The following is a 25690-nucleotide window of genomic DNA, read 5'->3' on the forward strand; positions in this document are numbered from 1 at the left end:
CCCAGGAGTTCAGTCACAAATTTAATTAACGCATTACTTTTTTAACTTGCGTCATCGGGATGGAAGCATGTCCTCTGGAATGGTGGCCGAAGCATGAAGGGTCATACAAATTTTTAGCATATCTGGCACATAAATACTTTGCAGTGCTGGCTACAAAAGTGTCTGTTCTCATTTTCAGGTGACATTGTAAATAAGAAACAGGCAGCATTATCTCCTGTAAATGTAAACAAACTTGTTTGTCTTAGCAATTGGCTGAACAAGAAGTAGGACTAAGTGGACTTGTAGGCTCTACAATTTTACATTGTTTTGTTTTTGAGTGCAGTTATGTAACAAAAAAAATCTATATTTGTAAGGTGCACTTTCATGATAAAGAGAATGCACTACAGGACTTGTATGAGGTGAATTGAAAAATACTATTTCTTTTAGCATTTTTACAGTGCAAACATTTGTAATAAAAATACTATAAAGTGAGAACTGTAAACTCTGTATTCTATGTTGTAATTGAAATCAACATATTTGAAAATGTAGAAAAACATTCACAAATATTTAATAAATTTCAATTGGTATTCTATTGTTTAACAGTGCGATTAAAGCTGCGATTAATCTTGATTAATTTTTTTGAGTTAATCGTGTGAATTAATTGCGATTAATTGACAGCCCTAGTTTTTGCACACCAGAGTATTCAGAGGCTTCAAATTTGCTGGTCACTAATCACACTTAGTATTTTATCTCCAGACACAAATCCAAATACTTTATCAATACTGGACTGTGCACATATTCCTCTGACACATACAAAAATCCAGTACCTTATACTCAAGATGCGTTTTCATTTTATTTTCCCTTGTGTAGTAATCCTGATTACACTTTGTGGCTGTTATGGCACGGGGGCAGTGAGTAAACATGTGCCTGATGATTTAGCTAATCAGAACTTAATTATATCAAACACAGAAGCACCAGGAGAAGAGGTGATGGTGAGTAGTGTTTTTATTTATTTAACTGTAGGAACATGTAATGAAGGTATTGTAGTCACCACAGTATGACATGGAGACCCTTTGCAAATTTGTGAATCAGTGAGTAAGCGAAACAATAAAAAGCTAGGATAATGCATTTGTAAATGTATTGTACATTTGAAAAGCATGGTTTAATTTTTAAATAGAGGGATGGGTTAAATAGGAAAAGGAGTAGGGGGCTCAAATCTTGAGGTGGGGGTGTAGTAGAGGGAGACCCGGACAGGCTGTGGGGACATGGACAGAAGAGTCTTATAACTAGGACACACTCTCCTCCCTAACCTGGAATTAAATCCAGAAATCCTGAGTCTTTACACATTCCCCTGCTGTAAGCAAGTATATGATTCAACCACTGGCAAATTCTCTTTCTCTCTCTCACTTCTAGTGGCTGGTCCATACAGGGGATAACAGCGTGTAACTGCTATCAGTTACTCTCTTAGCACATGTGGTTAAAAGAACATGAAAGTTGTAAAATCAAGCGCTCAAGTTTGGAAATGCCAGAATTGCAAGGGGAACATTCATTCTGCAAAATGGCAAAGTCACTAAACACCTGAAGCTTCTAAGGCTGGGCTCATGCTGCTGTAGCAGCACTGCTACCACCATGGGAACACCTAGGAGCTGCCAGAGCAGCTGTGCCATTGGAGATAGGAAAAAGAGCCAGGTCTCATCCCTGACCTGACACAGTTTCAGTAACCTGTGAGTCCCCTCTCGGGGCAGCACCCTTACCTCCCGGGGTCAGGGGAGGTGGGGTGGGAAGGAAGGAGAAGGAAAAACCTGACCAGGCTCCCCTTGTCCTCCTCCAAAAAAAAACCCCAAAACAAACCCCAAATTGCCATGGCTCAGCCTAGTTCCCCTTCTTGGGACACTATGCAGGGAAGGAGCTCCCCAAACTGTGTGTGAGAGTGGAGAGATGAGGTGAAAGGGAGGTGAGAACTGAGCCAGGGCTCTCCACACCCAGCCACCCTCAAGACTCAGTCTATCTCCCCCCTGTGGAATAACAGCCTTCTGCTGCTACCTAATGTTGCTCAGGTAATATCAGTCCATGCTGAAGGCTCTGGATTCAAATCATAATCATGCATCATTTGGGGATATGGGGAGGTGTTACAGTTGCACACAGTAGCAGTTTTTTCCTATTAAAAAGTTAATCACATTTAAAATGTTACTTAGGTTTCAAAAAGTTAGGAAATGTCAGATTTATGATGGCCTATTTAAGGTTACACAGGCATCCTTGTGCCTAGGCATTGTGAAAGTCTTTAATTATATGATCATATACAATTTTTTCTACAGGACTCCAGCCTCATTCAGTGCAAAGACTGAAATGCCCAAGGGAACAGAATGAAGGTTGCACAAGCAACTATAAATTTGGCTTTGCAACTTTTTAGTGCTTGACTTTGCAACCTAAATAACATTATTTTATTTATGTATATTTTATTTATGTAACTTTATAGCATACTAGCAAATGATCTGTAATATGAAAGTATCTGAGTGCTTTTTGCTTCCCAAAGTGGTCCCTGTAGGAGGCTCTCTAAATTATATGCATATAAAGGCCATCAACTGCCCATGATTTATGCACAAACTTCTTTAGACATCAGTGAGAGTGCTCAGCATGGATTCAGTACAATACTGTATGCACACAGAATGAGACATTTCAGTTTAAGCACTGACCATTTCCAAGCCCTGTATCCTTTTGAAATGATCTGTCCAAAAGCAAAGGTGATAAAGGAAATATTTCTTTGTTAGAAAAATTTACATCTGAAGTATTTTGGTAAGATTTTCCCCCCCCTCCCCCACTATTATCTTTGCTTTTAGGATCCAAATATCATTCCTCTACAAGCTGCAACTGTACATTCTTGTGATCAAGGGGTTGGCATAGGCACAATAGGACATGAAGTAAAAACTGGGGGACAGAGTTTTGAAATGTCCAAAGGAGGACATCAGACCCTGGAATCAGTCAGGGGATATGGACAGTCCACGATGGAACAAGGCAGATACTCATATTCAGAATGGCAGAATTTCATGCATTCTCGTCTAGGTGAAGTAAGTATTTTGATATTTGTCTCCGGTGTCATACTGTTTGAATTTACGACAGTTCTCCCCCCCCCCCCCACTTCCACCCCCACCCCTTTGACGATTGTTAGACCACTCTTTGAGCAAAACTAAGACAATCCTTTAACTATCTCCAATTACCCCCAAAGAGAAACACACCAGAATAGTTTTTAAGCAGAACTATTATTTTCCATTTAGAATGTGACTGCTGTGTGTATGTGCACAGATGTACTTGCTTTTGGTCTAACTGTCCATTGTACTGATTTTATCTAAATGCTTCCAAGGGATAAAATTTAATGCCTTATGTACATGCTGGATGTGGTGCACGTATTGCTGTGCAACATTGTTACACCATGCACCCAAAACCAAGTTTTATGTATAGGGCCCTACCAGTTTCCTGGCTGTGAAAAACATGTCACGACTGTGAAATAAGCCCTTCCCTGTGAAATCTGATCTTGCCATGCTACTGGGAGCGCCCCAGCCTGGGGAGGGACAGGACTTATCCATCCCCTGCACGGCTGCTCAGGGAGGGGGGAAATGAGATCAGACCCACCTCCTGGGTACCTTTTGGTTACAATACCATGAAATTTCAGATGGCTGAAAACGTGAAATTGACCAATTTTAAAACTCTCTGGCTGTGAAATTGATCAAAATGGACCATTTGGTAGGGCCGAATTTGTGTAAATCATGCTTTTAATCTTGTTTTCAAATGGATTTAATTGTTTAACAGGTTAACCAGTTTCTTCACATTTTATTATGTGTGTGATCAGTAGAAAATGATTTTTGTTAAATACTTATTTTATAGTATGAATGATATAGACCAATCATGTGCATTTTTTGTATGTAGGAACCCATTAGAGGACACACTCTGATTAAAAATTAAACAATGAAAGGTAAATCAAAAATTATTTTTATGCCATACGTTTAGGATAACAGTTAAAGAAAACTAATAGTATGTTTTTCTTTTTATGCAGAAGGTGTATATGTGCAGACAGGATGAAGAAAATAAGCATTCTGAAGACTATGTCCTTCCATATAACTATGAAGGAAGAGGATCATTGGCTGGTTCTGTAGGCTGCTGCAGTGATCAGCAAGAAGTGGAAGTGCTTGACTTTTTAGATCAGCTGGAACCCAAGTTTAGGACATTAGCAGAAACATGTGTAAAGAGATAAGTGTGCCTATCAGAGTACTGAAATCTGTAAATAAATGGTATTGTCGTGCTTTTCAGAGGATAGATATTTTTAAACTTGAATGTATTCTGTATTTTTTTTTTCTTGCTAAGGGAAGTGGTTTACAAAATATATTTAGGGTTGTTAAAAGGATGTAAATCCTGCATTAATTCTGCAGTACATAATAATTTTTGGCCTGTACTCATTAGCTATGCTTTAAAGTTTATATCTTAGGTGTTTCTTTTAAAATGATGTGAATACAATAATATTGCATTCTACTTAGAATTATATTTTCTATTGTGTTTACTTTTAATACAAGACTTTAGTGTATTCCTTATTTTAAGTATTCACCTTCAAATTTTTCATTTTCTTTGGCTTGAGAGGTGGAAAGCTTTATTTCATTCATCTTTTCTCTTCATAGGAAAAAATAGTATATCAAAATAACTTGTTTTAATGTCTTACCTGTACAAATTGAGATCCAAGACTTTTTAATTTTACAAGTAAAATTTCAGACTAAGATACTAGAGGATTACATTGGAAAAAAATTTGGATGGAAAACAAAAACAAAAATGAAAAACTAGTATGTAGTGTATATATGTAACAATGTTCAAAAGTATATTTCCTCCTATTGGACTAGTGCCCACCAAATGTACTATCCCAAGGGATGTAAATAAGTATTGTATGTAAGCACTTTAAGTAATACACTTGGAGAACATGAGTTCAGGATATAGGGATAACTATTGTAATGCAAGTGCAGTACAATAGACCCCATATCTTGAACTCGTGACCGCCAGAAGTATTACTTATCGTGTTCTAGATTATAATTTGTACCTCAGCTGTTTGTGAGCTTTAGTATAACCACATCAGAGATGGGGAATACTGCTAAAGTTTTATACAATATGGCTACTCATGCCTACTGTAAAATTCAGGTTAGGTGTGTGTCGCTGGAGGTGGGAAAAAAGGACCCCAAGGCAAAGGAGGCAGTGACAATTTGATTTATAATCATATTGTGGAATCAGTCATTTATTTCTGTGAGCAGAAGTGACACAAAATATAGCATAAAACTGGACACAGACAGCATTGATAATTTTTTCTTGAAAAAAATTCAAGTATGATTCCCACTGTTATGGACAGTAAATATCCTACTATTTATTAATATGAGGAGTTGTAACTTACTCACAGGTACAAATATAGACAGATCCGAAGGAAAATTAACTTTAATTATGCTTGGGCAATATATTTGTTAACCTATTACAATACTTTAACACTGTACTGTATATAAGATTGTGACCTCATGATTGTGATAGTAAGATATAAACCACCAATTCCTGAATTCAGTAAGTCTTCAGCTGGTTAATATTTTCTATCCTGGGTAAATTATTCATCTTTGATGTGCTCTCAAGATTCTTTTGTGCATTAAATAAATTTCCCTTGTATTATAAAAAAAGAGAAACGTAAGGTTTTTTTGTTTTTTGTTTTTTAAATGCTGCTTTTAGGAGTTGCTCTGTAAACACATGCCTTAGGATGGAAATAGTTTTTAACCTGTATATATGATTTTTTAAAACAAGTTATCCATGACAATAAAGGGTCATGTTGCTCAATGGAGAACTGCCATTGATGACAATGAGAATTCCACACATGACTACAAGTCAGTGCAAAACCCTAATTGTCTGAAGAACTGCAAAAGGTAGATATAAAGCTTTACACTTTAAGTAACATTTTATCTATCAGACTGTAAGTAGACTTGAGAATATTTCTAATAAGATCTAATTGTGATAAATAGTCTTCACAAGGATGAAAATGTTAAAGGTATTCTAGATTATCAGTAGTCTGTTTGGCAGTGGAGCTGAATTTACCCTGAGCAACGTCCACTGCCAACACTAAAGGCAAGACCGTCACTGAGATCAAAGATTTTAATAAGATCCAAGGTATTCTGAACTAGTCTTGTTACAGTAAAAGTAAATCCCGATGGCATTGCTACTCACCCACACCAGTGAGTTTCTTTGTATGTTAAGGGCCAGGTCCTCAGCCAGTGTAAATTGGCATATCTCCATTGATGCAAATGGAGCTATGCTGACCTCACACCAACTGAAGATGAGGCCCTACGGAACTTATTATTAGTTTCTCTGTTTTTGTATACAGTATCTTCAATGTTAGGTGTAGATATTTTAAGATGACTTGATTTCCTCTTCCCTTTAGACTTTTTTTTTTTTTTTTTTTTTTTTTTTTAAGCTATAAGAAAGCCTTTGACTCATGAGGGTCCATGGTAAATGTAACCACAAACAAAAAAACCAACACATCAGTCTTTTATAAACACTGAATATAAAAAGTAAAATTCCAGAACTATGTTTTCATTATTCAAGAAGACACCAGAGTAGTACTCTGTTTAAAAATTAGGGCCAAAAAAATTCATCCTTGGTGTGACTTAATTGAATGTATTGGAGCCAAAAGCATGTTACCAATCTAATTTACATTCACCATTTATCCTGTTTGATTATTTTGTACATTTTACTCAGCTTGGACAATTCAAATAAAATGAGTCAGTTTCACTTGTACATTGCTGCATGCATTGCTTGAATAGCAGGTGAATGTTTAAATCCATATAAACCATTTTCCTTTAACGTTACTATTCATTTTTGTAAAGTATTTTTGTTACTACCAAGCCTAAATGTGGTGCCATAGCTACCTGGTAGTGTTCCTGTTAAATTTGGTAACCTTATGCTAAAAAAGGTAATAGCCTACACTAGGAAAATAATTTTAAAATAGATTGTCTAATCTAATTTGAGAATTTGTATAAACCGTAAAATTTATAAATCTTAAAACAAAAACTTAACTATAAAAAAAATTGCACTAAGCACACAGTATTTGAAAATGTATACTTCACTGATTGTTACGGTCTTGGATGACTTGTTCTCTCCAACTAGGTAATTTCAAAAACTGTCTAGTTGTGTAAACATTATCTTGTTTAATGTCATCATTTTTAAAAATATTTTGTACAACAGTGAGTAATAAAATGGATTTTTGGAAAATAAAAGGACTGCAAAAGTAGTTCATTTCTTGTATACTAGAAAAAGAATAGATGTAGACCTGAATCTATGCAATATCAATTGAAATATGCACTGTTACAAGTTAGCCATGGAGTTTACCTGATCTAATTATGGGAACTACTGTAGTTAAATACTTTTCTAATATATAAAACAACTAAATGGAAAACTACTTACCTACCACACCTGGGCCAAACAGCTCACTGATTTTTATGCAGAACTCCTCTTTGAAACCAGTGGAGAATTCTGGTTAAAAATGGCTGGCATAGTGTGCAGGAACAGCGAACCGTGGCCACTGGGAGCTGCAGGGGTCCAGGCCTGCGGACACTCAACGTAAACAAAATGTCTCGCGGCCCGCCAACGGATTACCCGGATGGGCCGCATGCTGAAGGTTGCTGACCCCTGCTCTAGTCTGTAAGGTCCAAATTTATATTACTGTTTTTAAAAAGACAGTCCTATTCAGATACTGAAAGAAGTTTGTCTTCAGCTGATACCCAGGTGTGGTAGGTTGAACTTTACAACCCCCATGCAGTCAGACAACTTTCTAATGATTACAAATAGCTGGAATAAGTAACTTAGTCTATGTACGGCATTAATTTTGTATCCGCAACACTTTACCAAATAGCTGCCTGAGGAGGAAACGAGAAAAGATGAGTGGGGCAAATGGAATGAAATAAGATTATACAGAGCCTTACATAAGTATGTCACACTGCAGTCCGATAACTCCCATGCAAAAGACCACCCATGTAAGTCATGGTTTGCCCTCACTTCAAGCTAATTCCTTGTTTCTGTCACAGGCACTTCTAGTAAGTGAAGAGATGATTTTGAGTCAAAAAACTATTTTCCCAGAGGCAGAAATGCAGGTGATTGGGGTAGCTACATTTCCAGTGGAGATGGGTTTCAGAATATTCTAACTACAGTACAAGTCAAGCTTTGTGTCTTTTCCCTTTTTCCAGTTCAGTTCTGCTAATGTGGTATGTAAACAAATATTGCTGCCTCCACCCTAATGTTTGCTCCATATCGTCCCTGAAGTATTTAGATTCAACCAGAAAACCTTTGGGAATTTCAGTTGAAACAAAGTGATTCGGATCCTCTCCATGCCTCACAAAATGGACTATGGCTCAATAAGCCTTAATGTAACCCCAAGACCTACAAAAATTCTTGAAATAATATTAAGGTTACAACTCAAGTATTTAGAAGTTATTAAATGCCAGACTTCAGTTTGTAGTGTCCAACTGCTTCACAAACATATCCTCACAATACTGAAAGAGGCAGGTAATTAGATTGTATTGTAGTAAATATACAAAAAGGGTCAAATTGAGGCTGCACAGGCAACCCTTAAGTCTGACATTTCGTAACTTTTGAGTGTGACTTTGTAACCTTTTAATACAATTTTTGGATGCTATTCCAAAAGCAAACTGAAAAAAGCTATTCAAGTGTGTGGAATCACATTGACACCCACCTGGCGTCTGCAGTGTTGGAACCTTTTGACCCACTGCACAGATCTCTGCCTCTTGAGCTAATGGAGTAACTGGCAGCAGTAGTAAATTGCAGACCAGTCACTAAAGGGGAACGAGGCACGCACTTTTACAGTGAGCATCAGAATTGGTTGCTGATACCAGAGGACTGGTGAGACTTGAGAATCTTTTCTTTCCTTTACAGGTTCTGGAGGGGATTTTGCAATACTAGTCAGATGCAGTCCCCGCTTCCTCCCACCCCAAGCCTGACTCCTGGTCTGTGTTCCCTCCAGGCTGTCCCTGCACCAGTTCTGTCTTATTTGCTCCCCCACCACAGGCTCCTAGTCTCCTCCCTCCCTATCCTACCCAATCTTCTTCCCAACTCCAAGTCCCAGTCTTCTTACCCAGCAAGTACTAGTCTTGCAGGCACACACACGTGTGCCCAGGTCCAAGTCTCAATCTTTCCACCTCTCTCCCACGCCCAGTCTTGTTCTTGTCCTCTCTGCCTTTGTGTCAGGCAGATTCTTCCCTCATACTGTCTAGGTGCCAGCCAAGGGGAGCATTGAGAGCACAGGAGAGAAACTCCCTGATCTCAGTGTTGGTGGCCAGTGCTGTCTGGGCCAGCAATTTTAGAGAAAGTCCTGCTTAACACTCTGTAGCTCTGGGATGGAGCATGTTCAGCATAGATGGACTCTTCTGAGAATTCAGCTACCAAACTAAGCAGGGCCGGCTCTAGGCACCAGCTAAGGAAGCAGGTGCCTGGGGCGGCAAATCTGAAGGGGCGGCACTCTGTCCGTTCTTGGGGCGGCACTGCCTTTCCTCCCCCCCCCCCCCTTCTTCAGCAGCAGTTCGGTGGCAGCTTTTTCATTTTCCCTTCTTCAGCGGCACTTCTGCGGCTGTGTTTTTTTTTTTTTTTTTCCCCCTTTGCTTCGCGACTTGGGGCGGCAAAAAAGGTAGAGCCAGCCCTGACTCTAAGACATCTCTGAGCATATGCAAACAGCAATTTTTCAGAGGCTCGTCAATTGGTCAAGTTTTCACAGTAACAGCAGAAAAAAAAAACCACCCTCTAACACCATCTCTGATGCCAGGGTTTATCCCCTTCCCCCAACAAATTTCAAGCCCGTTATCCAAAGCATGGAGGTGCTTAAACTTCTCAACAAAACTGTGGTAAATGCAAGAAATCAACACCAGTGTTAACCAAATAAGGGGAAATCTGATGTGGCTGAACCCAAAAAGTCCAGCTTGAGGAAACTTCAGCCTGAAAATTTGACCAGGATCTAAGCAAATTGAAACAGTCTTACGATGGGAAGACTTGGGCAATCTTAATTATAGGTGGCGCTACCAGCTCCATCTATAATTCTTCTACCCCAAATTATGGCATTCAAACTATCACAACCATATCACATGAATGTCTTAACAGCTGAGCTAGGCCATGGTGCCATTATCATCCCCTCTTTACCCACTTTGGGAAGATTACCACCACCAGATCAAACTGTGTGTGGACTGAAATTATGCCTAGCTTCTGCACAGAGACATGAGGCGGGAAGTGCTTTGCCCCATTTACATGCTACCCCATCAAAATGTCTTTAGATCCAGTCACAATTTGGTCCTTAGTCTGTTTTAATTCTAGTCAGCACTATATCACCTGACAAAATTAATACAAAAAAGTTAAAGTTAAGCACATGGCAACTAGATGAAGGAGGTGACAAGAAACATTCAGCTAATAAAGGCTACATCCTTCCTTCAGTCCATTCCTAAGCTCTCTGGTATCCAAAGGAGCTGTGCATATTGAATGAGGGCACAAGAGGCAGGTTTTTTAAAACCTTCCACAAAACTTTGGAATAGCTAAACTGCCACTAAAGCTTTTTGTTTGAGGGGCAGCAGCACTTCTATTACTTTATACATATCCTTTAGTCAGCAACTAGTGATCTCGCTGCACACATTTCTACAGTAGTTCCTTAACAACTTGCATAATTAAAATTTGCTAATGCAATAAAAATAGTGACCGGAGATGAAAGCCATCAGAATGAAAGTTGAAAGACCACACTACCGTATGTGTAGCGGCACCCCTTCCTATTCGTTCACAAACATCCATCGGTTTTATAACGTTATTATGAACAGGACGCTAATGTTATGAGGAAAAGAAGTTGCTATAGATTTTAAGCCTGGTCCACACTGCTACAACCTTTTCTGTAACCACTGTGTCCAAGTGATAATTTTCCTGCTGAGATCTGCTCTAATCAAACAATGCTATTTACTTCTCCCCAGGATATTCTGTGCTAGATGTTTTTCTTTTTTATAATTGTGACATATAAAAAGAAATTGATATTTATCAATTTAAATTTTCACAGTGGTGGGAAATTATTTAATGACAGTAGATGTTGAGATTCAAAAAGTTAAAGCTTTGCAACTGTTCAAACACAAATTGTCAACATCATGTAAACATATACACAGAAACCAGAGCTAAAGGTTTCTAGCAACATTTTTCTTACTTCGGTGAATTTTGATGATTATCGATGGAAATATTTTTTCGTCAGTTGGCGTGTGTCTGGGGAAATTGACATTTACTGATAAAAATCTAATCCTTCCAAGCATCTATAGCATAGATTGCACTAGCCTGTAACATGGTTTTGGAGGGGGGAGGGGGGATGAAACTCAGTTCACACTTGTAAGGGAAGTGGAGATAGCAGCATGCCAGCAACAACTGTATTTAAACATGGAGGTTGTTAGTACTACACTCCAAGGCTGTACACATACAGTAGGTGTCTTCATATGTGAGCAGGATATTGATTGCTGAAACTATCAGATGGTACATAACACCTGATCATCCATAACCATTCTCACTAAAATCATTTAATTTCATTTTTCTTCATTTCATTTTTTTCCACATATCCTTTGAGAATATCTTTGCACTTACCTAGTTTAATTAGAATATATTATATAAAACAAAAAATTAAAGATCAAAATATGACTCGGAGCCCCTGGCTTGGGAAGAGCACCAACTGCTCTAATGGCAGTGGAAGGATACATGAAGTGTATGTTATGTCTGTGTAAGACATAATGCCCCTAGGGATATTTTTAAGTAAGTGTGGCTTGCCCTACTCCCAGTACTCACCTTCTAGTACAGAGGTCGGCAACCTTTCAGAAGTGGTGTGCTGAGTCTTCATTTATTCACTCTAATTTAAGGTTTTGCATGCTAGAAATACATTTTAACGTTTTTAGAAGGTCTCTTTCTATAAGTCTATAATATATAACTAAACTATTGTTGTATGTAAAGTAAATAAGGTTTTTTAAATGTTTAAGAAGCTTAATTTAAAATTAAATTAAATTAAAATGCAGAGCCCCCCGGACCGGTGGCCGGGACCCGGGCAGTGTGAGTGCCACTGAAAATCAGCTCGTGTGCCGCCTTTGGCAGGTGTGCCATAGGTTGCCTACCCCTGTTCTAGTACTTATCTCTATAGAGGTGGGGAGGGATAAGGTCCTGGCCACACTACCCCTCTACTCATGTATGCCCTCTCTGGAGTGGTGATTACTGCTGGCAGCACTAGCTGGCCCATTCCAGGCACTCCTGATTGGAGCACATGCATTATGGCATGGATATGCTGGGTGGAGGGGACTCTCCACATCTTCTCTTGCACCTGCACAAAGCCAGATATAATTTGGCTTTGAATTTACAATTTGGGTCATATGCCATTCATTTGGGGGAACTGAGCAGTGGCAACACTACAGCCTGGACTGGACAGAAAAAACTGCATAAGGAGCTTGTAATTCATATTCTAGAATTGTAACATAGCTAGATATTTTGCCTGAAACATAACTCATTTTAAAAGGGGAGGAGGAACACGTAAAGAGAGAAAGAAGAACTGATTTGATTTGATTTTAATAGGGAATTGCAAGCCATTGACCATAGTCTGATAGTTCAAAGGAAGTTGTTTTTGCTAGAAAGATCAGAGATAATTTAATTTGTCAACAGAGCCCGAGTAGGCTTTGTAGTAAAATAAACTACGGTTTGATTACGTGTTGCTGTTGTTGCAAAGTTCACTTTGATTTGATTTCGGAGGGAGATATTTTCAGTCCAATACTTTGTTACAGCTCTGCAGTTGCAAACATAGCTGCTGCTACCAGAACCAGCCAGTTTAACTCACACACAGGAAGCATTTAAAACATATTTTTAGATAAACTATACAGACAGACTTGGTTGACTTAAAAAATCCCTTTGAAAAATGCCTTGAGCACAAACATCCTGTTGCTTTTTCTAGTTTTTTTTTTTTTAAAGCAGGGTCTTACAAATGCAGATGTAAGCAGAGTCAGGATGAGCTCTACCCTGACATCTGGTGGTGAATTATGGCAAGTGTGGAAAAGAACTCCAGGGGCTAATCTTGTTTGCATAGGCACACCCACCCGCCTGGCATGAGACAACAGCAACTGATAGTGGTTACTTTGGATGGGGTGGGATCCCCAGTTTCTCTGTTATTGGGGCAGGAGGAATAAAGTGTTGTTACCCTGATTATGTGAATCAAGGACAATGAAACTGTTTTATGACAGAGTGTCTCACCATCACCTAAGTAGCACTCGCTAGACAAGGGACATGGGTTCCACAACCCAGTGAATTGAGAGAGGATGGGGACAGGTATTTGTACATAATGGTATGGGCCCCCTTTGAGGACTTGAAACACCAATTGTAACACTTTCTCTCTCCACTCTTGAATGTCAGAGCTAACTTTGATTCCATTAGGAGTCTAGTTACAGGCTGCTGAGCTGAATTCACTTTGGGCTAATGGTGCACCAGCACTGGGGCCCCCCTACTAAGAGCTGAAATCACAGAAGAGCTAAAGTTATTAAGAGCTGAGTGCTGTGTTAAATAGTGGGGGAGCCTGAAGCTATATTGCTAAGCGGCTGGCGGAGCAGCGAGCGGCGTGGAGCCTTGCAGGGATGGTTGGAGCGGCCCAAGGAACGGCGAGCGGAGCCATTTGTGGGGATGGTTGGAGCGGCTCACAGGTCGGTGAGCGGAGCCATTTGTGGAGACGGCTGGAGCGGCTCACAGGTCGGTGAGCGGAGCGGAGCAGCTCGTAGAGCAGAGCAGTTCGTGGGACGGCAGGAAGTGGACTGGCTCGTGGTGAAGGCTGCGGCGGAACCCCATGGAGAGACGGCCGGCCGGCCTCTGATTACGTAAGGTGCCCCTTAACACCCTGCGTGCCCCCCTTTTACTCTGGGGCTGCACTGACCAGGGACAGAGACTTTGGGGGTTGTTGGACTTTGGGGACTTTGGGTGGTTGCTGGACCCAAGAGACTTTGGGGGTGTTGGACTTTGGGGACTCTGGGTGATTTTGGGGTTGCTGGATTCAAGAACCAAAGGGAAAGGACACAGCCCAATTTGCTGGGGTGGGTCTTTTGCTCATGGTTTGTGTTATGAATCCTGTTTGTGGTGTTTTTTCCAATTTAATGCTGATGTCGTTTACCTCATGTTATTAAACATTTTCTGCTACACTCAGACTCCGTGCTTGCGAGAGGGGAAGTATTGCCTCTTAGAGGCGCCCAGGGGGTGGTATGTAATTGTCCCAGATCACTGGGTCGGGGCTCGAGCCGGTTTTGCATTGCGTTATTGAAACGGAACCCCTAGATACAGAACCTGGCCCTTGTTGCTGCCAACTTAGATGGGCAGAAAGGTTACACATACAGAAGCTAGCTCTCTTACTCCGGATTCACTGTCAAATCTGGAGCTGAGCTAGAAGTGGTAAACATCAAGTCTGAGCAGGTTGAGAACCTGTGTACTCTTTGCTGACACAGTAGATTTAGAATCTAGGGCAGCTGATAGCATCACACTGGGAAGAAAGAGTTCCCATTAAGAGTTGTGGGGATGAAGGCAGAGCGCTCATGTCAGAACTGGGTGGCCCAAATTTAGATAACACAGTAATGAGCATGTGTTGTTCAAAGCAGTGTGAAGTCAGCTTTAGACAAAACATGCTGTGCACTTCACTAGCTACAGCTCTGAGCTTGAGAGTCTCATAAAAAGTCTTTTAAAATATCCAAATTTATTTTTAAAATGTTTTCAAATTTGATTATCTAAATCAAAAACGACAATGGCAACTTTGCTGACATCTCTGAAAAAGCATTTTCCATCTCCCAGTTAAGTCTTTGACTTAAATGGGACTTGCATCAATCCCCTGTGCCAGACAAACAGAAATAGGGTAAAGGCTACGAGATCAGAACTGGGACTGAGCAGAGCATGCCTCTATCATAATCTTCCTTTATGTGCTAATATGTGTAGCACCTGCCAAAGGTAAAGGAAGCACTCAGAAAGTGCAACAATGAGTGAGGAAGGGGAATCTCAGAAGATGGCTTTCTGCCTATAAGTTCACCAGTGAATGCACAGAAATCAGATTTATATCTACTTGTTTCTCAGTCTTCATTTCAGAATCATGCAACCTATTTCAAAAAGTGATTTGAGATTCCAACATCAGTACATAATGTTTTCTGCTTGATGAGATTCAACACTTGTCCTGAACATTGTTTTGCTGCTACAGGGCAGCCGCCTCTTGCTGTCCAGACATGTTTTACTAACATGATTTAACTGGCTCTAATCAGAATGATTATACTACTAAAATTTCTAAGGAACAGCGATTGCAACATTTCTTTCAACATTACTAATTCACAAACAAGATAGAACATAAATGTAATAGAACAAACTAGGGATACATTGTGCAACTGGTGTTGAGTATTGTCATGTGAGAGATACCTTATAAGGCTAATTTTATTTCCTTGCTAAGGGCTGTGAGACCCTCTAGCTGTCTTTCTCATGGAAACATGGAAATTGCAATACCGAATCAGACCACACATCCAGCACAGTGGCCAGAACAACCTAGCTCAAAGGTACAACATAACAACAAAGGTCAAAATACCTTAATGCACCTAGCCAACTGCACAAGGCTGTACATAGTTCTTCTTGATCTATAAATATGATCAACATATGCCTTGAAGCCTTGAAAGCCAATGTGCCTGGCCTTATGTTAGCTTGCTTAGCAAAAAATGTTCACATAAACTCCTTCTCTTGCTTCCCAAGGCTTTTCACTTTGCTGCTGCCTCTTTTTTCACTCTCCAGGTTGTGGCACATGCATAAGCATCCCCCGCACTAAATTGGAGTGATCATGAGATTTCCTACTTGGGCATGGAATCTGGCCTTTATGCTACATTTCTGGTTTAATCATTGGACATACAAGCAGAAATCTATTCTGTATCCAAGGGCTGATTGTGTCTTTGTAGCCATAATCTGGTCTATAATAGACACGCCAATATACTACAGTTAAAGCCAAATCGTGAAATCCTTACCTAACACAGATTAATACCATCCATCATGTGGTGTCACAATCTAGCCCTGATTTTGTATACTGCATTTCATACAAACTGGATCCCCAAATGCTTTAGAGGTTTAATTAATTTAAAGTAATTACAATGGTGGTTAGTCAAGACAGAGAAGAATAAAGAGGGAGAGATAAGAGAGTTTGAGATGAAACATGCCAATCAAGAAATACCCAGGAAAGCTGAACTAGCCTGCACACACCGTGGTGAAGACTTCCTCACACAAGCACTGAGTAAGAGGCAAATTGACAGTGTTTCCTGAAATAAGTAAGTGTTGAGAGGATAGGAGGGACTGAATTATTCAATGCCACTCTCTCCGTCAATTCACTTAAAAGCTCTTTCTCTCTCTTTGATTAAATAAACTTGTTTTATCTTTTATTCTAAATCAATCCACTACTGTGTTCGACTTGAAGTGATTATTAATGCTGGTTAAAGCAAGAAGTTGTTGTGCTTTTGTCTCTTTACAGGAGCAATGGACTTTAATACTCCTCCGAATGTTCTAGGAGAGGGTTGGGCATTTCAGGGAAGATAGTTTTGGGGAAATTCGGGACTGGGGGTGTGTTGGGGTCACTTGGCTAGTAGTAACCAAGGCTGGTGGAGATGAGAGTGTTACTATGACTTCTGGTATCAGAGTTGCTGCACCATGGCTGCTCAACACACAGACATTAAGTGCATGCTTGTATGCTGGCTGGGAGTGTCCAGACAGTGAGCTACAGCAGCAGAGCAGTGTAAGGCACTCAAAGTTACAGGACAAGTAGTGAGACAACCTCTTAATTGCACCCTGGCATGTAACCATATCAGTCCAGTTCCTAAAAGAAAATAGCCACACAATAAAACTCCACTGTGGGTAGCTTTGTTGACAGGTCCAGCCCAGAACCCAAGCACTGAATGTACATAGAGACTGAATTACCTTCACACCCTAAAAGTCGTTCTTCCAGACTGGGGCTGAGCCACATTTGTGGACAAGATAGCAAGGCTTATCTTGCCCTGACACAGCCTGATCTGGACCTGTTCTGTGGAGAAATACTAGATTAATTTTCTTCAGGGCTGTCAATCAACACCTTTACATAAGCCCATACAAATATAAAAGAATGAGAACATGGAGCAATAGAGTGTCAGTATATAGTTCCCTTTTACACTGTTCCTGATTTGTTATCTATTCATTCACTCTATGTAAGAATAAACCTTTAGCTCATGACTGATACAATTCCCATATTCAAAACAAGAGATATTTTTACATACTGTTTTAGTATAAGAACATAAGAATGGCCATACTGGGTCAAACCAGTGGTCGATCTAGCCCAGTATCCTGTCGTCCGAAAATGGCCAATGACAGGTGCTTCAGAGGGAATCATCAAGTGATCCATCCCTGTCACCCATTCCCAGCTTCTGGCAAACAGGGTCTAGGGACACCATCCCTGCCCAACCTGACTAAACCATTGATGGACCTATCCTCCATGTACTTATCTAGTTTGTTTTGATAACCCTGTTGTAGTCTTGGCCTTCACAACATCCTTTGGCAAAGAGTTGCACAGGTTGACTGTGTGTTGTGGGAAGAAATACTTCCTTTTGTTTGCTTTTGATGCTTAAAACAAGTCTTAATTATATACAAACGTATGGCTATGCGATTATTTTTTTATTATTTCCCTCAAGGAAAGACCTAACATTTCTTGTAGGGCTTTAAAAAAAGGAAGACAGAAAAGACAAAAAGAGGAAAGGGAAAAAAAGGGGGAGAAAGAAAAGGAGCAAAGAGAAAAGGAAAGAAAAAAAGAAGCGAGAAAAGAGAGATGAAATGGGTAGTTTAAAACTCTTCTTTGAGAGCTTGTTGCCTACTTTGAAGTTGTTTCAAGTAGTTCAGGACAGATTTATATTAAAGACAATCAAAACTGGGATTTCTTAAAAAGCTTTTAAAAATATTACCATAGATCAAAACTCACTCCATATACCTTTACCTGCAATTTTCCTGAAAACAGATTGTCCAGTTTCAGGCACCTTGAAAGTGGGCATTGCAGAAAAATAATACAGGTATATACATATAGACGTCAACCCCCATCCTCCAAGAGTTATTCCACTTTAAAAAAAACAAAAAACACAACTAAAACTGAGGAGTTCAGCAAAGCCATTGTTTGTTCTACAATTTGGGCAAGACTTGAGCTTGTCCACAAGGAGACTCCGTGTGCAGCACGCCAGGGTGTGAATGTACAGCACACTAACCTGCTGCACACAGTTGTCATGCAGACCCAGCTTCTGCACACTAAAAGCTCAGTAGTGCACTTTGATATACTCTCATTTCAAACAGCAGTAGGTCAAAGCACACTACAGAACTTTTAGTGCACAATAGCATAGCAGGGTCCACATGACCAGTTAGAATGGAACAAGCTGGTGTGTGGCAGATTTACACCTCGGCTTTCCATGCACTGACCCTGTAGACAAGCCTATTTTGTCTCACCCTGCATAAGGGTCGCTCAGCTATGCATGGCCACACATGCAGTCCAGAAGAGGAACTGTGTGTTGTGGGGTGGGGTGGGATCATCTATTGGCCCACAACATCAATGGATGACTTCCTCCTTTTAGCCAGTGCATCACATACTCTTCCTTCCTCCCCTTCTCCAGGCACAGACTGGCAATGTGGGGAGGTAGCACAGGGAAAGCCTTATTTACCTTTTCTCCCCTGCATGGCAGCACAGAAAAAGTCATAATCTTGCCCATGGTCTCTCCCCCCATGTAGGGTAACATATTCTTGAACCAGCCAAAATAATAAAATATAGGCAGTGCTGCTACCTCTGGTGATGGTTCATGTTTTTCTTAAAGCCGAAGCTCCTGGAGTCATGTGATCACATTAGCTCTCATTTAATAAAAATTAGTGTGTGAACCCTAAAGCCTCAAACCAGAAGGTAAATAAAATTAGTTTAAAAAATCTCATTTTGGGGGGAGTAGGGAGGTCTGACTCCTGATTTTTGAACACTTAGAGATTGGCAATATGGTATATAGTTTGAAAACTGGCAAAAGGATTGTGACTACAGTGCCAGACATATATGTTCCTATTGATGGGGTAGATTGTTTAGTGGTATACACCAATATTGTATTAGGGCCTAGCTCATTTAATAATGTAGTCTGATCAATTATTGCAAGTGTGTGTAATAGAGTTATTATAATTATTTTAAACACAGCTCCTTTCCCCTGAGGTGGCTACTTAGAAGATTCTTGTAATTCTTGATTGGGACAGATTGACTGATTGGGGTTGATGAGACAGATGACAGAAATAAGTACAAGTTTTACTTAACATTCAAATAAACCCACTCATCAATATAATTAAACAAATTAAATCTACAAATAGAGAGATAGCTCTTAGGATTATAGGCATACTTACATGTTCCTAAGGCTTATGGAAAACAAAGATAGAAGAATGCGGTCAGTGGATTGTATCAGAGGGCAGGTCCCAAACTAGTTAACATCAGTTCAGGACCCCGACAATCCCAAATTTAGGGACCTGGGTTAGACCTTTTATACTCTTTGTTTATGTAGCTACTTGGATGTATAACTATATTTGCCCATGTTCTGTGACCATAATAAGGCTTGTACCTGCCCATTTCCCATATGTGTCCATAATTTTACTTCTAATCACTAACAATTTGCATCAATCAGTTTTTTAATAAATCATATATGTGGATGTGGTGTAACTACCTAATTACTATATTGCAAAAGTCCCCAAATTGTGCCCCTATTTCAAAATAACTTTTGCAAGCTTGTGTTGTACCTGGCCTTCTGGTCACTTGTTTGCTTCACAAAATGAGAAGGCATAATTCATGGCCAAGGTTATGTCCTTGGGCCTTGCTTCAATATCTTGCACAGTGCTGTGCTGTGAGAGGGAAATGAGATTTGCATAGGGTTACCATCCGTCCGTATTTCCCCAGACATGTCCGGCTTTTGCGTCTCTAAATAGCCGTCCGGGAGGAATTGGTAACAAGGTTAAAATGTCCAGGGTTTTTTTCTCCCTCGCCTCCCTCCCTCCCTTCCATGCAGAGTGCGGCTGCTGATTGGGCGGCTGGGCCGATTGACCCACTCCCATTGGCCTCCAGCAGCCAGAGCCCACCCCTGCTCCCCCCTCCCTCTGTCTGCAGCCCTGTGTAACACACAAACCGACCCACCGGGCAGCGTGTTTTGCAAACACGTGGAGCCAGGTAAGGGGTGTCCGGGGGAGGGGGTCAGTCAGGGTGCGGGGGAGTGTTGGATGGGTCCCCGGCCTCCACCTGCCACCCCCCTCCTCACGTCCCCCTCCCGTGGGCTCCCCCCTTGCCTGCCGCTCCCTTGTCTGCTGCCCCCGGGTCCTAGTGTCCCACAATGGGAAGACAGGCTGCCTTTACCCTGCCCTTCCACCCTAGCCCTGAGCCTCTCCAATGCCCCAAACCCCTCATCCCCAGCCCTCATCCCCCCACACCCTAATCCTCAGACCCACAGCCCTCACCCCTGCATCCCCTCCTATCCCCAAACTCCCTCCCAAACCCCCTCCCCTCTTCCCACACACCCCCTCCTGCCCTCAAACTCCCTCCCAAAGCCTGCACCCCCTCCCTTTGCACCGCCTCCCACCCCCAAACTCCATCCCAGAGCCTGCACCCCTCACCCCCTCCTGCACACCCACCCCCTGCCCCAGCCTGGAGCCTGCACCCAGCACCCAAACTCTATCCCAGAACCTGCACCCTGCACCCCTCCTGCACCCTAATCCCCAGCCCATGACCTGCACCCCAGACCTCCTCCCCCCACCCAACCCCCCTCCCAGAGCCTTAGGCAGGTGGTGGTGGTGGGGGGGTTCTGGGCACCACCAAAATTTCTACAACTCTGCCACCCATGCAAGTGGATAAGGGTCGGGGCAGTCAGGGGACAAGAAGCAGGGGGGGTTGGGGTTCTGAGGGGGGCAGTCAGGTGGTGGGAAGTGGGAGGGAGTGGGGGTGGGGCGGGGCTAGGGCGGGGTTTCCCCCCCCCCCCAGTGTCCTCTTTTTTGATTGTGGGAATATGGTAACCCTAGATTTGCACTATGTCCAAAGACAGGTATTATGCATTTTAAATGGTCTAATCTACATTGAGACAAGATCCTCAGCTACTATAAATCAACATAGTCCCAATGACTTCAATGGAGCTACCCCCATTTATACCACCTAAGGTCTAACTCTCACTTATGTACATTTTAGGCCACTGCTATTCTTTAAATAGGAATGGGGATGGGTGGGAATGGGGGTACTTATCTTGATGAATTGGAGAGTTCTCTCTGAGGAAATAGTTACAATAAGACTATGAAATGTAATTCTTCAGAGCCATGAGAAATTAATCAGCAAAAAAGGAATTAATTGCTGAATCACTATTATAACAGAAAGAGGACAACTCTGTAGGTGCCTAAATTTACTCGCTTGGGACCTACATTTTTCAGAGTAAAAGTTCCCTAGGCACCTATTTTCCTGCCTCTGAGCATGTTCACTGCTGCCTACTTTCCACCTAAGCCCCAGAATGATCTGGGGAGGGATAGCTCAGTGGTTTGAGTATTGGTCTACTAAACCTAGGGTTATAAGTTCAATTCTTGAGGGGGCCATTTGGGGCAAAAGTCTATCTGGGGATTGGTTCCCCCTTTGAACAGGGGGTTGGATTAGATGACCTCCTGAGGTCCTTTCCAACACTGATATTCTATGATACACACTGGGGGAAGACTGGCATTCAGCCTCCTAAGTCATGTATGGGGCCCTCATGGGCTGCAGGGCTAAAAGTAGCAGTGCTGATGGTTGGGGTAGGGCTAGACCCAGCAAAGGAGGGGGCAGGTCTTGGAGCCTGGGCTTGAGCCTGAACATCCACACTACTATTTTTAGCCCTGCAATTCAAGCCCCACAAACCAAAGTCAATTGACCTGGGCTCTGAGACTCAATGCCATAAGTTGTCTTTGCAGTATAGACATCCCCTTAGGAAAAACACACACACACACCACTCGTTATGAGCAACATATCAGTGTGCTTTTGCTATGTTGCTCCTAAGAGCTGCCGCTGTTATGGGGAGTGTTGTCTGACCAAAGGTATATGAAGCATTTAAAGGCATTTCAGAAGGGGTGGGGCAGCAATGTTGGGGCAGAGGAGTTGGAGGGAACCCAAGCTTGGGGGAAATGAGGAACCCTGAGTTTGGCAGGGGAACCCCCAGTCTGCAAAATGCCTGAGCAAGCCCGCCTGCCAGGGACAGGCTGAGGATGCTCCTGCTGGCAGCTTCATGCTCCACTCTGACAAGGGATGGAAGGCTGGGGAGGACACCATGCACAGCCTGCAATGGAGGGGGAGGGTGGCTCCTAGCCCACAGACAGTGGAGACAGGAGTGGGGAAGGGGACAGGTCAGTGCCCTGTTGAGGGGGGGGTCCCCCGACCTCACCGCCTCCACTGCAAAACAGCTCACCAACACCCCGCCGCTGGCAACCAAGATGGAGGGGACAGCTCAGTGCATGGGGGGAGTCCCTGATACTCCCCACTGCAAAATAGCAACCCCCACCCCCGCTGCCTGCAAGCCAGACACTGACAAAGGGAGGAGGAAACCTTCCAGCTGCACCTCTGCTGTTCCCCCCTACCCCAGCTTCCCCACCCCAGAAAAATCCCTCTCTTCCAGACCCTCCCCCCAAACCTCCCCCTACACATGGTCTCCACATAGGTTCTGTCAGGCAGTGCCAGTGGATGGGGCTGTGTGCCCTGGAGCTGCACTGAAGGGCCAGGGTCAGGAAGGGAGTAGAAAGATGCCTTTGCGGAGGGCAACGCCCCTCCATGCCCCCCTCCAATATCCACCTCTGGCTGTGATGTCACAAATGTTGCTCGTATGCGGCAGCTATGTTGCTGTTACTGAGTGGACAATTCATGGTAAGGAAAGTGTTCCCAGGAGAAATGTTGCTCGTAAGCGGTGGTTGCTCTTATGAGGTGTTGCTGTAAACAAATAAACAAGTATCTACTGTGCTTAAGAGTATCATTATGTATAAATGATCTGGAAAAAAGGGGTAAACAGTGAGGTGGCAAAATTTGAAGACGATACAAAATTGCTCAAGCTAGTTAAGTCCAAAGCTGACAGCAAAGAGTTACAAAGGGCCCTCACAAGACGGGGTGACTGGGCAACAATATGGCAACAATAGGGCAGATGAAATTCAATGTTGATTAATGCAAAGTAATGCATATTGGTAAACATAATCCCAACTCCACATACAAAATGATGGGATCTAAATTAGCTGTTGCCACTCAGGAAAGAGATCTTGGAGTCATTGTGGATAGTTCTCTGAAAACATCCATTCAATGTGCAGCAGCAGCACCCAAAAAAGCTAACAGAATGTTAGGAACCATTAGGAAAGGGATAGATAATAAAACAGAAAATATCTCAGTGCCACTATATAAATCTATGGTACACCAACAACTTGAATACTGCATGCAGTTCTGGTCACCCAATCTCAAAAAAGATATATAAGAAATGGAAAAGGTTCAGAAAAGTTCAACAAAAATTATTAAGGGAGTGGAACTCTCTCTTCTATATAAGGAGAGATTAAAAAGACTGGGACTTTCAGCTTGGAAAAGAGATGACTAAGGGAGGATATGATAAAGGTAAAGAAAATTGTGACCGGTGTGGAGAAAGTGAATCAGAAGTTTTATTTAGACATTCCCATTGTGATGTTATTGGCATGAACTGTGACCGTATAGATCATTGTTATAACCAGCGTCCTATGTTTGCACCAGGCCTTGTACAGAGGAGGTAAAGTGGGGTATCTATGGAAAGGTTGTAGTTTGCTGGTTATGATTATGCTGTCGGTATGTGTGTATCATTTTTGTATTTGAAGTTATGAATATTGGCTATGTACTTGTATCTCAATGTGTTTGATTCTAAGTAGCCTCAGGGAAGCATTTGGTCAGATTTTTGAGAAAGGACTATTCTCAGTAAGTGCCCACTCAAGAAACACTTAACTGACACTTAACTCAAGAAACACTTAACAATGGACTTTGGGAGATTCCAGTCCACATCTGAGCTTTCCTGGGAACATTCAAACTAACATGAAAACAATGGCGTCGGTCTGCAAAAAGCTGAACATGGACATGTGACTTGCCCAGCTGTCTACAAACTCCATCTTGTAGCTGTGATTTTGCACAGAACAACAAAGGGGTTTCTGCCCACCAGAGAGAGAGAATATAAAGGCCTTGGAAACCCCTCCATTTTGTCTTCAGCTGGCTCAAGAGATGGCCTCTCCACCCCCAAGAGATGCCTGAATGAAACTGGAACAAAGGACAGTAACTACGGGGGTGTGAGTGATTGCTGGACCCAGACTAGGAAGGAGTCCAGTCTGTGAAAGAAGCTTATAGGAACATCTCTGTAATCAGTTTCTTAATGTATTAGGCTTAGACTTGTGTGTTTTGTTTTATTTTTCTGTCTGTTATTACTTGGAACCACTTAAATCCTACTTTTATATTTAATAAAATCACTTTTGCTTATTAATTAACCCAGAGAAAATATTTAATACCTGGGGGAGCAAACAGCTGTGCATATCTCTCTATCAGTGTTATAGAGGGTGGACAATTTATGAGTTTACCCTGTATAAGCTTTATACAGAGTAAAATTGATTTATTTGGGGTTTGGATCCCATTGGGAGTTGGGTGTCTGGGTGCTGGAGACAGGAGCACTTCTGAAGCTGTTTTCAGTTAAGTCTGCAGCTTTGGGGCACGTGGTTCAGACCCTGGGTCTGTGTTGGAGCAGACTGGCGTGTCTGGCTCAACAAGGAAGGGTTCTGGAGACCCAAACTGGCAAAGAAAACGGGCTCAGAGGTAGTCTCAGCACATCAGGTGACAGTCCCAAGGGAGTATCTGTGACCGAACCCATCACAACCATAACACAAGAAACAGGGATCACCCAATTATTTTAATAGGTAGCAGGTTTAAAACAAACAAAAGGAAGTACATCTTCACACAATGCACAGTCAGTCAACCTGTGGAACTCATTGGCGGTGGATGTTGTGAAGGCCAAAACTATAATGGGGTTCAAAAAAGAACTAGATAATTTCATGGAGAATAGGTCCATCAATGGCTACTAGCCAAGATGGACAGGGATACAGCCCCATGCTCTGACTGTCCTTAGCTTCTGATTTCCAGAAACTGGGAATGAGTGACAGGGGATGGATGATTGTCTGTTCTGTTCATTCCCTCTGGGGCACCTGGCATTGGCCACTGTCGGAAGGCAGGATACTGGGCTAGATGGAGCATTGGTCTGACCCAGTATGGGCATTCTTACTTATGTTCTTACCCATCTCTCCCCATACACTCTACAAGGAGCCTAGGCACCTCGGTCAGCTTTGTGGATCACAGTGTTGTTCCTTTGATGTTCTATGCACCTCAAAGTTAGGTGCCGTGATGCTCAGTGTTGCAATGCCTAAGTACCTTCATGGATCCCCCCTTTCTGCCTTTACCTTGTATACTCATAGAGGGACAATCTTATCCTTAATTTGTATTCAGCTTACAAGGCAAACACACATGCTGGGTTTTCGTAAATGATAATTACATACATATCCAGTTATTGCAAAAAGGCTTAAATCAATATTGACAAACTATATGGTTCTTATTTTCTTTCATGTT

The 25690-nt window shown here is 41.9% G+C and overlaps 1 protein-coding gene across 1 annotated transcript in view; it reads left to right on the top strand.

Moving 5' to 3' along the window:
- DSC1 (desmocollin 1) overlaps window positions 1–4225 on the top strand; it is a 36272-nt gene extending 32047 nt beyond the window's left edge. Inside the window, exons 14-16 of the mRNA XM_065398968.1 lie at window positions 850–971; window positions 2817–3044; window positions 4028–4225. Of these exons, the coding sequence (XP_065255040.1) occupies window positions 850–971; window positions 2817–3044; window positions 4028–4225 (548 nt within the window). The remainder of the gene's footprint in view (window positions 1–849; window positions 972–2816; window positions 3045–4027) is intronic.
- Window positions 4226–25690: the final 21465 nt, after the last annotated feature.

The sequence above is a fragment of the Emys orbicularis genome, chromosome 2, assembly GCF_028017835.1.
Source record: "Emys orbicularis isolate rEmyOrb1 chromosome 2, rEmyOrb1.hap1, whole genome shotgun sequence".
Lineage (NCBI taxonomy): Eukaryota > Metazoa > Chordata > Testudines > Emydidae > Emys > Emys orbicularis.